Source organism: Protopterus annectens, chromosome 13.part0 (genome assembly GCF_019279795.1).
Source record: "Protopterus annectens isolate FY-2018-M chromosome 13.part0, PAN1.0, whole genome shotgun sequence".
NCBI classification, from domain to species: Eukaryota; Metazoa; Chordata; order Ceratodontiformes; family Protopteridae; genus Protopterus; species Protopterus annectens.
In genome coordinates this window covers 1,243,211,357-1,243,223,035 of record NC_056747.1, presented here as the reverse complement: position 1 = coordinate 1,243,223,035, position 11,679 = coordinate 1,243,211,357, and the positions used below count along the sequence as shown (strand labels likewise).

The following is an 11,679-nucleotide window of genomic DNA, read 5'->3' as shown; positions in this document are numbered from 1 at the left end:
GAAGGATTTGTATTAGTTTGAAGATGTTCATCGTGTTACCCTGCTGCAGTCATCACACTTGGATTATCCTGTCGTCAGGCGGTCCCGCAGTCTGCCTGAATTCCAAAGTCTTGGTCCGGCGTCGGTTGCTGTCGTTTCTTCCCTGACGTCAGTGTGCCAGGGGTATATAAGAGGCATCAGACGCCATTTTCTTCAGCCTTTCTTGCCGCGCGGTGCCCGAAGCAGAAGCAGTTCGCAAGTGCCGGTTGGCAGACACCTGAGATTTTCGAATCGAATTTCAGTGCGACATTTTCAAAGCTAAGTACCCCGTTTGGGAACCTTTTATTGCCTCAGTCCGATGTCAGAAAAAGTTAACAATTGCATTTCTTGTGAGAAGCAAATACCTCATAAGGACTTTCATTCTTATTGTATCCCTTGCCTAGGCCCAGACCATGACGTCACTGGTTGTCGGTTTTGTGCTAGGTTCAGTAAGCAACTATAAAGTGACGCTTTGATTTCGTATGACACTACTTCGGTAGGAAATTTAATTACATTACGCCGTCAGAACAACCGACTAACGGAGTGCATAAAAAAACGCAAAGATAAAGACAGGCAGCCTAGATCCAAGCCAGACTCCGAGGCCTCGGCTGGGCTGGTCGCCGTTTCTCCAGTTTTCAGTGAGGCGCCTACGCAGCCCCTGACTACCGCAGAATTGGAACCCCAGATCGCTTCGGATTCTCAAGCAGAGAGTTCTAGGCCGACGCAGCCATTTTCTTTAGGCCCTACCAACAACATAGGAGAAGCCGGTGCTGCGGAAACACATTCAGTTACAGAAGGTGTCTTCAGACCGACTACTCTCACCATAAAATCTTATGCTAAGCTTAAGACTCCTCTAAAGCCTAAAAAGACTGCACATCAGTCTCCAGTTCAAGGCCCCATGCCTTAGAAACAGATGCTTAAAATGACTGAAGATTTGATTTCTTTAATCAGGGGTTCCCAACCCCCAGACAAAAGGCCTCGACAAGAGGAGGATTATGCCTCCTCTGATCAAGTGTCTATTTCCTCAGGCTCCTCTGAGGAACAGGATTACTCCTTTCCCCCTTATGAAGATTCTGATGCTGAAAATTCCATTCACTCAGCTTCTCCCCCTGAAGAGACTATTCCTTTGGGGAAACCTTACATACCATGAGGGAACATTTCCACTGGGAAGGTCAGGACTACTCCGACTCAAAGAAAAGGCTCCGAGAGTTTCTTTTACTCCCCCAGCACAGACCACTTGCTATCCCTCCAGTTTTAGACATTGTGGATGATGTTTACTTAGAATCTAGTCTAAATCCAGATTCTCTGTCTCCTGCTCCAGCCAAACCAGATAGATATTATAGAGTGCCTGACTTACACAAATTCCTTTACAAAACCCTGTTGCTGACCCAGAGACAATCTCCCAGGGTCCCAAAGGGGCTAAGGCTTCTATGGCTAAAAATCTTGTACCCTCTGAAAGGGACTCCAGAGCACTAGATAGGTGGGGGAAGGAGGTTTCACCTCAGCTACTCTAGCTATGAGAGCACTAAATTGTCAATTTCACATGCTGAAATAAGCAGTTCCTAATGTCTCAAATAAAACAAAAGATGAGCACGCACCCTCAACAGTCTGAATTCAAAGAAATGCAGGATCTGTTGCATGCAGCTGAACAGGTGGGTAAACATACTTTACAATGTAGATTTATTCCTTGGAAGCTTCCTGTAGAGCAGCTGTTACTGGGTCTGTTATACTGAGGCATGCTTGGTTAAAGGAGCAAACTCTGCCTGATCATGTTAAAGCAAAGTTACTAGAGGCACCCTTACAGCAGGATGTCTTATTTGGGGTTAAAGCAGAAGAGGTTTTAAAGAAAATGGAGGATAAGGCAAAATCTATGCAGACGGTCAAAGATTTCGTACAGGTACAACCCCCACGCTTCAGCAGAAATTGGCCAGCAAAAAATTGGTCCTTTCCAGCTTCTGACAGACCACAGAGGGGTAAATACAGACGCCCAAGGGGCAGAGGACAAGCACAAACCCCTTACAAACCTTGCCAATGGGGCACTGCAACACAGAAGGGAGGAGAAGACGGGTCCCAAACTACTAGAAGACAAACACAATGACTTAAAACCTCAAACTGCCAAGCAAAAATCTCTTGGCGGCTCCCTTGGGAGGAAAATTAACATTTTTTATAGACAACTGGTGCATCGTCACAAAGGACAAATGGGTCCTATACATTATCTCACAAGGATACAGGTTCCATTTCCACACCTTGCCAAGGATAAAAGGAATGCCAAACTTGCCACAAAATCAATTGGCAGAGGCACAAAAACAAATTACAGCTCTCATGGACATGAGAGCCATTCAACTGGTACCTACACAGTAGCAAGGCCAAGGATTTTACTCAAGGCTCTTTTCTAGTCCCCAGAAAGGACAATGCTTGGAGACCATTCTGGGCCTTTCAATTCTAAACACCTTCTGGCAAGTACCCAAATTCAAGATGCTAACACTACAGCAGCTTCTTCCCATGTTGGGCAAGAAAGCTTGGCTAGTAACGTTGGACCTCAAGGAGGCATACCTGCATGTCCCTATCCGACCGAATTGCAGAAGATACCTCCGTTTCATTGCAGGTTCAACCCATTACCAATTCTCTGCACTGCTCTTTGGCTTATCTACTGCACCCAGGGTCTTCACAAAATGCCTGGCACCAGTAATTGCATACTGCAGACAGAGGAATTAAAATATATTCATATCTGGACGACTGCCTCATCCAAGCAGAAAGCAAGGACATTCTCTTACAACATCTGACTTTTGTTAAACACCTTCTAAGTTGCCTAGGGTACACAGTAAACGAAAAGAAGTCGAAACTAGTGCCCTCACAAAGTATGACATTCCTGAGTGCCAGCTTGAGTACAACGGCCCAGATGGCTTATCTGACGCCAGACAAAACAGCTACAACTAACTCAGTACTTCAAAATAATGGCAACAAAGACCAAACTCCCTGCAAGAAAATTCTGCAGGCCTTGGGCTTCATGGCATCTTGCATACTACTAATACCATTTGCAAAACTGCATATGAGGAAATTACAATGGTACCTGAAAAGCATATGGACTCAACACAGCCACAGCTTGGAAACCATGATACCTCTCATTCCCTGCCTTCAACAGGAGTTTCTATGGTGGTCACAGGCATGTCACCTCAACAAGGGTCAGCCTTTCACCTTACCCCCATCCAGGCAAACTGACAACAGATGCATCGGACTATGCCTGGGGGGCACACATGGCAGGACGGTGCGTTCAAGGCATATGGACTGCAGATCAAAGGAATCTTCACATCAATCAAAAAAGAAATGCTAGCTGTACAGAATGCTTTACATCCAGGACAGCTTATAATGACAGACAGCACCACAGTAATGTGGTACATAAACAAGGGGGTACACACTCCTACCCTCTATGCAGGCAAGCAATGACCTTGTGGAACACAGCACTGGCTTAAGAAGTTCAATTACAAGCTCAATTCCTGCCAGGAAAAAAGAACACATTGGCAGACGACTTAAGCAGAAACATCATGGATCCCCATGAGTGGAAACTGGATCCACAAGTATTTGCAATGATAACTCAAAAATGGGGCCACCCAGACACAGACCTGTTTGCCAACCCCCAAAACCATCAGCTTTCAAAATTTTGCACAAGGACATTTCACCATCAAGCTTGGAAAGTGGACGCACTCTCATTCAGTTGGAAAATGCTGACAGTATATGCCTTTCCTCCATTGCCCCTTCTCACAAAGGTGCTGCTGAAAGTCAGGATGGAGAGACCTCGAATGATACTCATTGCCCCGGACTGGCCACGCCAGCACTGGTACCCACTACTAAGGAACCCAGGGCCCACCATGGATTTTACCACAAATTCTTCATCTACTACAGCAAGGCAGTCAGATTCTACATAGCCAGCTCAAAACCTTAAATTTGGCTGCATGGCACATCGCCTAAGCAACCAGCCAGCCCCTCTTTCACAAGCTGTTATGGATGTCATTCTGGAGGCCAGGAGGCCCAGCACCAGGAAAGCCTACTCAGACAAATGGAAAAGATTTTGCGCCTGGAACCAAGCTAAAGGCCAAAATACCCTTCAGCCGGACATGCCTCAGATTCTACAATATTTAACTGAGATGTTACACAAAGGACTTTCTTTTTCATCTATTAAAATCCACGCCTCAGCTATTTCAGCTCACTACAACACGGATCCTCCCTTATTTTCACATCCACTTCTAAGGCAGTATCTCAGAGGGGCAAAAAACATTAGGCCTCCCAGGAGAGCGCCAACACCAACTTGGGACCTAAATTTTGTTCTGAAAAAACTTACACTGCCACCTTTTGAGCCAGCTTTCTTAAAGTTTATATCATGGAAGACTGCCCTGCTGCTAGCAATTACTTCAGCCAGAAGAGTCTCAGAGCTACAGGCACTAATGGCAGTAGAGCCTTTCCTCATTTTTCATCAAGACCGAGTTTCTCTGTGAACTAACCCCTCCTTTATGCCAAAGGTGGTATCCAGTGTGGCTCTATATCAAACCATCCACTTACCCACCTTCTTTCCAAATCCGCAGAACAAAGGAGAAAGACTCCTGCATTCCTTGGACATTCACAGGCAACTACGTTACTACTTGGATAAAACTAAGGCTTTCAGAAAATCTGACCAACTTTTTGTATCCTATGCTACAGCATCACAAGGAAAGGCTATCTCAAAAGAGACCATTTCCAGATGGATAGGACATTGCATACGTTTTTGCTACACCCATCATGGAAAACCAGTTCCTGCTAGCGTAAGGCCCCACTCCACCAGGGCAGCAGCTACATCTACAGGCTTCCTCAGGGGGGTGCCAACCAAGGATATTCTGGAAGCTGCAACTTGGAGTTCAGTACACACCTTCACCAAACATCATCACTTACCACTTTACTCTAAGACTAGAGCTGGCTTCGCCACTGCAGTTTTGCAGGGCCTTCTAGCCTCCTCTAACCCTGTTTGACTCCACCTCCCATCCTTAGCTTTGGGATTCTACCAAAGTGTGATGACTGCAGCAGAGTAACACGATGAACATAGTGCAGTTTTGTACCTACCATAAATGTAGATGTTCGAGTGTATACCCTGCTGCACTCAAGGTTACCCTCCCTCCATCCCCTCTGACCTAACTAAAACCTTTCAGTACCTTAAAATCTGATACAACCTTTGTGGTGTATTTGCTTATAGCTGGAAGGATGTTTTGTTTGTGCTAAGCTTTAATTATTGGTACTATCTACTGACCATCTTTTGGGGGGGGGATCTGACATCTGGGGCAAGAAAAACTGAAGAAAATGGTGTTTGATGCCTCTTGTACCCCTGGCGCACTGACGTCAGGGAAGAAGCGACAGCAACCGACGCCGGACCAAGACTTTGGAACTCAGGCCGACTGCGGGACCGCCTGACGACAGGATAACCCAAGTGTGATGACTGGAGCAGGGTATACACTCTAACATCTACATTTATGGTAGGTACAAAACTGTACTTTTTGGTTGGGGGAGTCCATATTCAGAACAGTGTAGGGCAATACCAACTAATTCACAAGGTTGTAAGGTAATAAATCAGGACATTTTGTAATGGAAGTGTTTGGACAACAGATACCTAAATATCATCTTTATTTAGAGATGGTCTCTGATCATAGTAGGTGAAGCAGGAAAATGGATTAGACTTGAGAGTCAGAGCGGTGGATGCATAAAGGTAGTAAGGTGCAGTATGACCCAAGTTGCCTTGTCATAAGTAGAAGTCCTAATCACTAATTGCATGGGGGGGGCGCATTTCCAAGAAACAGGAGTATATTGCGCCTCTCTAGCATAGTTAATTTCTACAGTCATTCATCATTACCCCTCAGATATCCTTCTCTTTTACATAGCAACTTTTTTTGCAGTGTCACAGTAACCTTTTATAGTAGCTGTCTGTTTTAGAGAAACAGTATATAAATATGTTTAACATGTGACGCATTTGTTTGTGGTTCCCCTTCTTGTACTTGATCACAGTTAGCTCTGTTCTAGCCATCTTACTGTCCCATTCATTTATCTGTTTAGCCACTTGCTGTACCCTAGGTCCACCACTTAGGGGTCCCAGTTGTCCAGGGATTTGCCATATAGTATCATCGGAATTGAAAGCTAGCATGTAGGGCTGTCATCCTAGCAAGCCATAGGGCAGTTTCTTTTATATCTGTAACCAACCCTGACAATCTCTCTACCAGCTCAGAGGTATCTACACATAGCCTAACCGCTGGAAATGTGGCTTTTAGTGCTGTTGGACTTGCTATTCTTTAGCTTCCATTTATGGGTCAGCACTGTAACTGAGTAGCTTTACCTCATTTGCTGGTCATACCCATGTTCCTTGTCTGACTCCTTCAGTACCTTGGTCGGAAGGGTCATGCTCTGAACTTCATTGCTTTGTGCCATGAAGCCAGCAACAAGTATGTAGCTTGTCCTTAAACTTTGAGACGATACCTTTTTATAAATGTCACTAGTAGTAATTCTGGTAAAAAAAAAAAAAAAAAAATCTGGTGTCCTCTGTTATGCTTATTTCACTTACTAATGGAACTATTGAATAAAGATTGCGTTATGCATGATACCAAGTGATGCAGGAAGATCGTACTGCTTTCTTTGCAGGGAATACATGCACCATTTGATGCAGTGTCGAATGACTAGAGTACAATGCTGCATTCTGTGTGAAGTGATGCAAGGTGAATGTGCATTTCTGTTTACAGTGTGAAGTTGAGCAGGCAAAGATGCAGTCTTACATGTGATTTGAAGTGATTTATAAAATTATACCTTGAAAAAGCCTGGTAGTGACCGGGTGAAAGTGCTTGGATTATGTGTGTGTACATCTTGTTGGGTGTTTTATTAAACGCTTGTGTTGTATCACAAAAAAATTTCTGGCTCCGGGTCCTGTTGCCATTGGATTTATCTCTTGTTACTGGCTGATTTTATTTCTTTTGGTGTATTTGAAGTGATGTATGGCAAAGACACTGTGTACAATGTTGCACTGATGCACAGCAAGGAATAATGCAAGGTGAACATATTTGTTGAGCACGTTGTTGAATGATGCAGGGTGAGGGAGCAGTGTTATGCATGGTATAGAGTGGTGCAAAACGAAGGTGCGGTGTTGCTCATTGTGGAATGATGGAGAACAAAAGGTAATAGTCATGTACAGTAGGTGATACTTGGGTATAGTTAGTACAGGTACTGTGAGACAGTGACTGATGCAGATTCCATATCTCTTCCATTTGTTTACCTTTGAATCCCTAAGGAAGGGAGAGCACATTCATTTTCACAGTAACTGAGTTCCTGTTTAATTTACACACTAACTAGGGGTGACAGCCTGTCAGTTGGACTTGTAATTTGCTTTGTGTATGTCTGTAATTGTAATATCTTTTTCAGTCAGTGTTTTCTAGCAGTTCACAGATGAAAACATACCTCTGTACAGAGTTCACTTTATCACGTATATATATTTTTCCAGAAATTTTGCATCTTAAGAATGGAGATGAATATAGTATGTCTGAAGAACCAGATTTGTTTGGTTGTTCTGCCATCATGTGTTTCTACATCTGGGGCAGCTTGGGGGGTAGTATTCAAGTGCTCAGTTGTGACCCATAACATGATTTGCCATTTTGAGTGCGGTTTGTAATTTAAACAGAGGACTATTTAGAATGCATATAACTTATGGCCCTACATTTGTACCGTTCAGGTTTCATCATAATAGAAAAGTGGCATGTGTGACTAACACAGTAAATAGAATGCTTGCAGCCCTGAGTAAAGTGGATTGTGCCTAAAGGTATATATTTTTCCCCTGCAAGTTCTTTTAGGAGGCTTTCTTTACATTTTAGTATCACATAAGCAGATCTTTCCTGTTTAGGTTTTCTTCGGACTGGTTAGGTGATCATGCCAATTAATCAAATCATGTGAAGCATGTCATGATAAAACCCGTTTCTGTTGACATGCCTGTTAATTCTTTGTTTTCTGCAGAACTGTGATGAACGATTTCAGTACAAGTACCAGCTGCGGTCTCACATGAGCATCCACATTGGCCACAAGCAGTTCATGTGCCAGTGGTGTGGAAAAGATTTCAACATGAAACAGTACTTTGATGAGCACATGAAAACGCATACTGGTAAGGACAAAGTGCAGCACTGTCAGGGGAGCTGAGGGTTACATGTTAGCTTTGAAGCTGCTATTTCAAGAGACTCCTTGGTTGGATTGTGGTTGTCTTAAATCTATGTACTTATACTGGGTGTGTGTAAACTGCATTTCTAATGTGACCTGTATAATTACAGGGTGTTGCCAGTGTACTTCTGGATCTTGTTTCCATCTCTTAAGACATACTTAAATTAACAGCTTATTTTGTGGATGGTCTTGGTTTGTGGGTTGAATTTATTTCTAAGTCTAATTTTAGTTGTTACAAAGCAGCAAATACTTAAATGTTCATTCTGTGCATTTAAAATGTATCTACAGAAAGTTTTTATTTTCAATGTCTTACAGGAGAGAAACCATTCATCTGTGAAATCTGTGGCAAAAGTTTTACCAGCCGACCGAACATGAAACGACACCGCAGGACCCATACAGGCGAGAAGCCGTACCCTTGTGATGTATGTGGGCAGAGGTTCCGTTTTTCTAACATGCTGAAGGCACACAAGGAGAAGTGTTTCCGAGTCACCAGTCCTCTTAATGTGACATCTGCTCCTCTGATACCTCTCGCCCCAGCTTCTCCTAGTCCTATGATTCCAACTTCAGTGACCACCCCAGCAACCACAAGCTCATCTGTCAACATGAATCCAGTGAGTGAGCTTCCTCCGCGGCCTCTCCCCCACCCGTTTTCACACCTTCATATGCATCCTCATCATCACCATCATCCTCACTTACCTGTGCCACCTGTACCCCATCTCCCACCTCCTCCAGCTCTCTTCAAGAGTGAACCCCTAAACCACAGAGGTCAAAATGAAGACGCTTTCCTCAGACATCTTGCAGAAAAAAGTGTGGGTGGGCCGCACCACTAGCCCTTTACTTCCCCATGTCTTTTAAAAAGTTTGCACAGACTGCAGGTTATAACTGTTAAAAGTACCATGTCTAAACCATGGGTGGAGTGCCGTTCATCATAAAGCCAGCAATGGTGCATACACCACAATACAGTGATTTAGTGTTAGATCATAGTATGCCGAAGAGGAGTTGCCTGGCTTTGGACGAAGAAGAATTCTGATTAATCTTTTTGTTTACCGTGACCTTTGATGTTTTTAAAAAGACTAGTGTTGTGAAATTTTTATAATTTCATATCAGCTGATGAGGTATGCCTGCTTTTATACCATGAACTTCTCCTCAGGGGTTTGAGGAAATCTACCTTGCTCATCTTCTGTTTGGGGGTTTTCTGGGGGGAGGGGAGCTACCCAGAGCAGTTAAGTGCATCACTGTGTTAGTTTTGTAAGCTTTTAATGCTGAACAGATCGTGGTCTGGTTTTGGCATTACATTATTGAGCATTACAGAAGAAAGGGGTTCCCTTTTATGAGTAGCCCTCTTAACGCACTCTTATTTTACTACAGAAATTATTTTAGAGGATTTTGTATAGACTTATTAGTAGTTTACATTTCCAAAGTGAAATGTATATCATTAGGTGGTGTATTTTTTTCATGTAGCTGGATCTATGTTGTATAATAGATTTTTTATAATCATGAAATGTTTCATATAGCTTATCTAATTGAAAATAGTTATTTGCGTAAGACCCCACCCTCCAATCCTGTACCATTCAGTGGTGCTTTTGATCTCATAGGAACCATATGTTACAGAGGGTTAGCTCCCTGAGGTTGTACGTTCCTTCTTCCTGTTTAGTGTATAATATGGAGTTTTGCCATAGTCACTGTTTAAGTGGAGAAAGAAGCGTTAGGGGCTTTGTCTCTTGCTGCTCCAGACATTAAGTTGGGCATTTTCCCCTTTTTGCTGGGAAATGTCACTTCTAGACTTTTTTAACGAACTCGAACTGATTTTGACATTTTCTAAAAGTTTGGAGTAGGAAACTCAGAATTGGCACTGTGTTGTGTAAAACAGTGACTTGTAACTTTGCCCTTTACAAGGGTAGCTGCTGGTTTGGAGGGTGCTATGAAAGAGTCTAAGAAATTAAGCTGAGTGCATTCAAAGCTGGACTTTCAGAAGAGGAGATATGTGGTCACTTTAAAAGGTTTTGGTGTTCCTTGTTGTGACTGGCTGAATGGGGGTCAGTGGGTTGCCCTTCAGTTTGTATAGTCATTAAGCATTATTTTCATTTTACAGTACATGATAAAACTGACATATGTTGAGGTGTGAAATGGTACAGCAGTGGCGGTTCTTCAAGCTGAAGTCAAAGGCATAACATCCAGTAATGTTTTGTTAGAAATTAAAAAATGGGGCTGATTATGCTTCAGCAAATGAACGGAAGCAGTTGTGTAGCTTTTTGTTAAATGTAAAAGTGCCACACGCAGAAGGTAAATCATGGCTGCAGTTCATGCGGTTCTGGGATACGGCATACTGAAATCAGACACAGCATTAGGAGCACTGCAAAATTCTAGGTTCACATTCTGCCACTGCTAAACCTGAATGGAGCTGCTTTTCAGTTCTCTGCTCGCCGTTGGGTGCCAAAGGAGGAGCAGCAGGATGTTACTTAGTCTAGTTTGGCAATACTGGTCCTTCGCTGAGTAGATGTTTCTTCTTTAAACTTGGAAAGACTGTCAGCCTATTGTCACTACTTGCATTACTGTTTGCATTTCTCTTAAATACACTAAAAATTATGGTCTCAGAAGAGGACATAAAATGCTTGCTAATGCAAAGACATTTAGGTTGGCAGTGTGAATCCCCATAGGTTGCGGAGAATGTTGAAAACCAGCGCAAAGATACATAGGCATGGTGTCATTTTGTCCCGGTGATTCAGGTGTGCACCAGCATGCTGTTATGTTGCCTTTTCAAAGACTGATGTGTCCCTCGGAACCCCATTGTATAGAGTACCCTGCAGTTCACAGTTCTTAGTGTCATTTAGCAAAGTGGCTGTCAAAACATCAGAAGGTTGTCCCTATGCTCTGTTTTATTATATTCTTTTAAGTGCTAAGACATGATTTAACAAAGTAATATGATTTCGTGGACAGCCTGAATTTTTAGTGTGCAGCTGTTATTGCCCTAAATTAGTAAGCTTGGCAAATGCTTTGTGTAAGTAACCACATGGTCAGCTGTGAAAATGGTGTCTGTAAGTTTACTAGCAGCAGTTTAGTTTTACCACTTGCAGTTCTTTGCTTAAATATCAATGACCATGGCTATGAATTTGGCATTTTGAAGTATTTGCAGTCATGCAGTAGAGAATGCACCATCTGTACTGATTTTGAGCCACGTTACATGCTTCCTGCATTTATAGCCAACAAGTAAACCACGCCTTGTTTTTGGCAGTTTTACATTGTCAACATCCATGTTTGAACCATGCCACATTATCCTCCACTCAGGACCATCCTTTGGTCTACTGACGCCCTAGGCAAAAGGGCTCCACAGTGCCACCCCTCCCCCCCACCCCACGCACACACACACACCACCTTGTGCCCCCATCCTGGTCTACCTGCACCATCCAGATTACTGTTATCTTCCTTTTTCTCAAAGTTTGCCTTAATATTCAGTTTTTC

The 11,679-nt window shown here is 43.2% G+C and overlaps 1 protein-coding gene across 2 annotated transcripts in view; it reads left to right on the top strand.

Annotated features, from left to right (window-relative positions):
- Window positions 1–10,451, top strand: part of ZNF652 (zinc finger protein 652) — a 541,773-nt gene extending 531,322 nt beyond the window's left edge. For both annotated transcript variants that reach the window (XM_044055265.1, XM_044055266.1), the window contains exons 5-6: window positions 8,023–8,167; window positions 8,536–10,451. In XM_044055265.1, coding sequence (XP_043911200.1) covers window positions 8,023–8,167; window positions 8,536–9,050 — 660 coding nt within the window. In that variant the 3' untranslated portion in view covers window positions 9,051–10,451. The remainder of the gene's footprint in view (window positions 1–8,022; window positions 8,168–8,535) is intronic.
- Window positions 10,452–11,679: the final 1,228 nt, after the last annotated feature.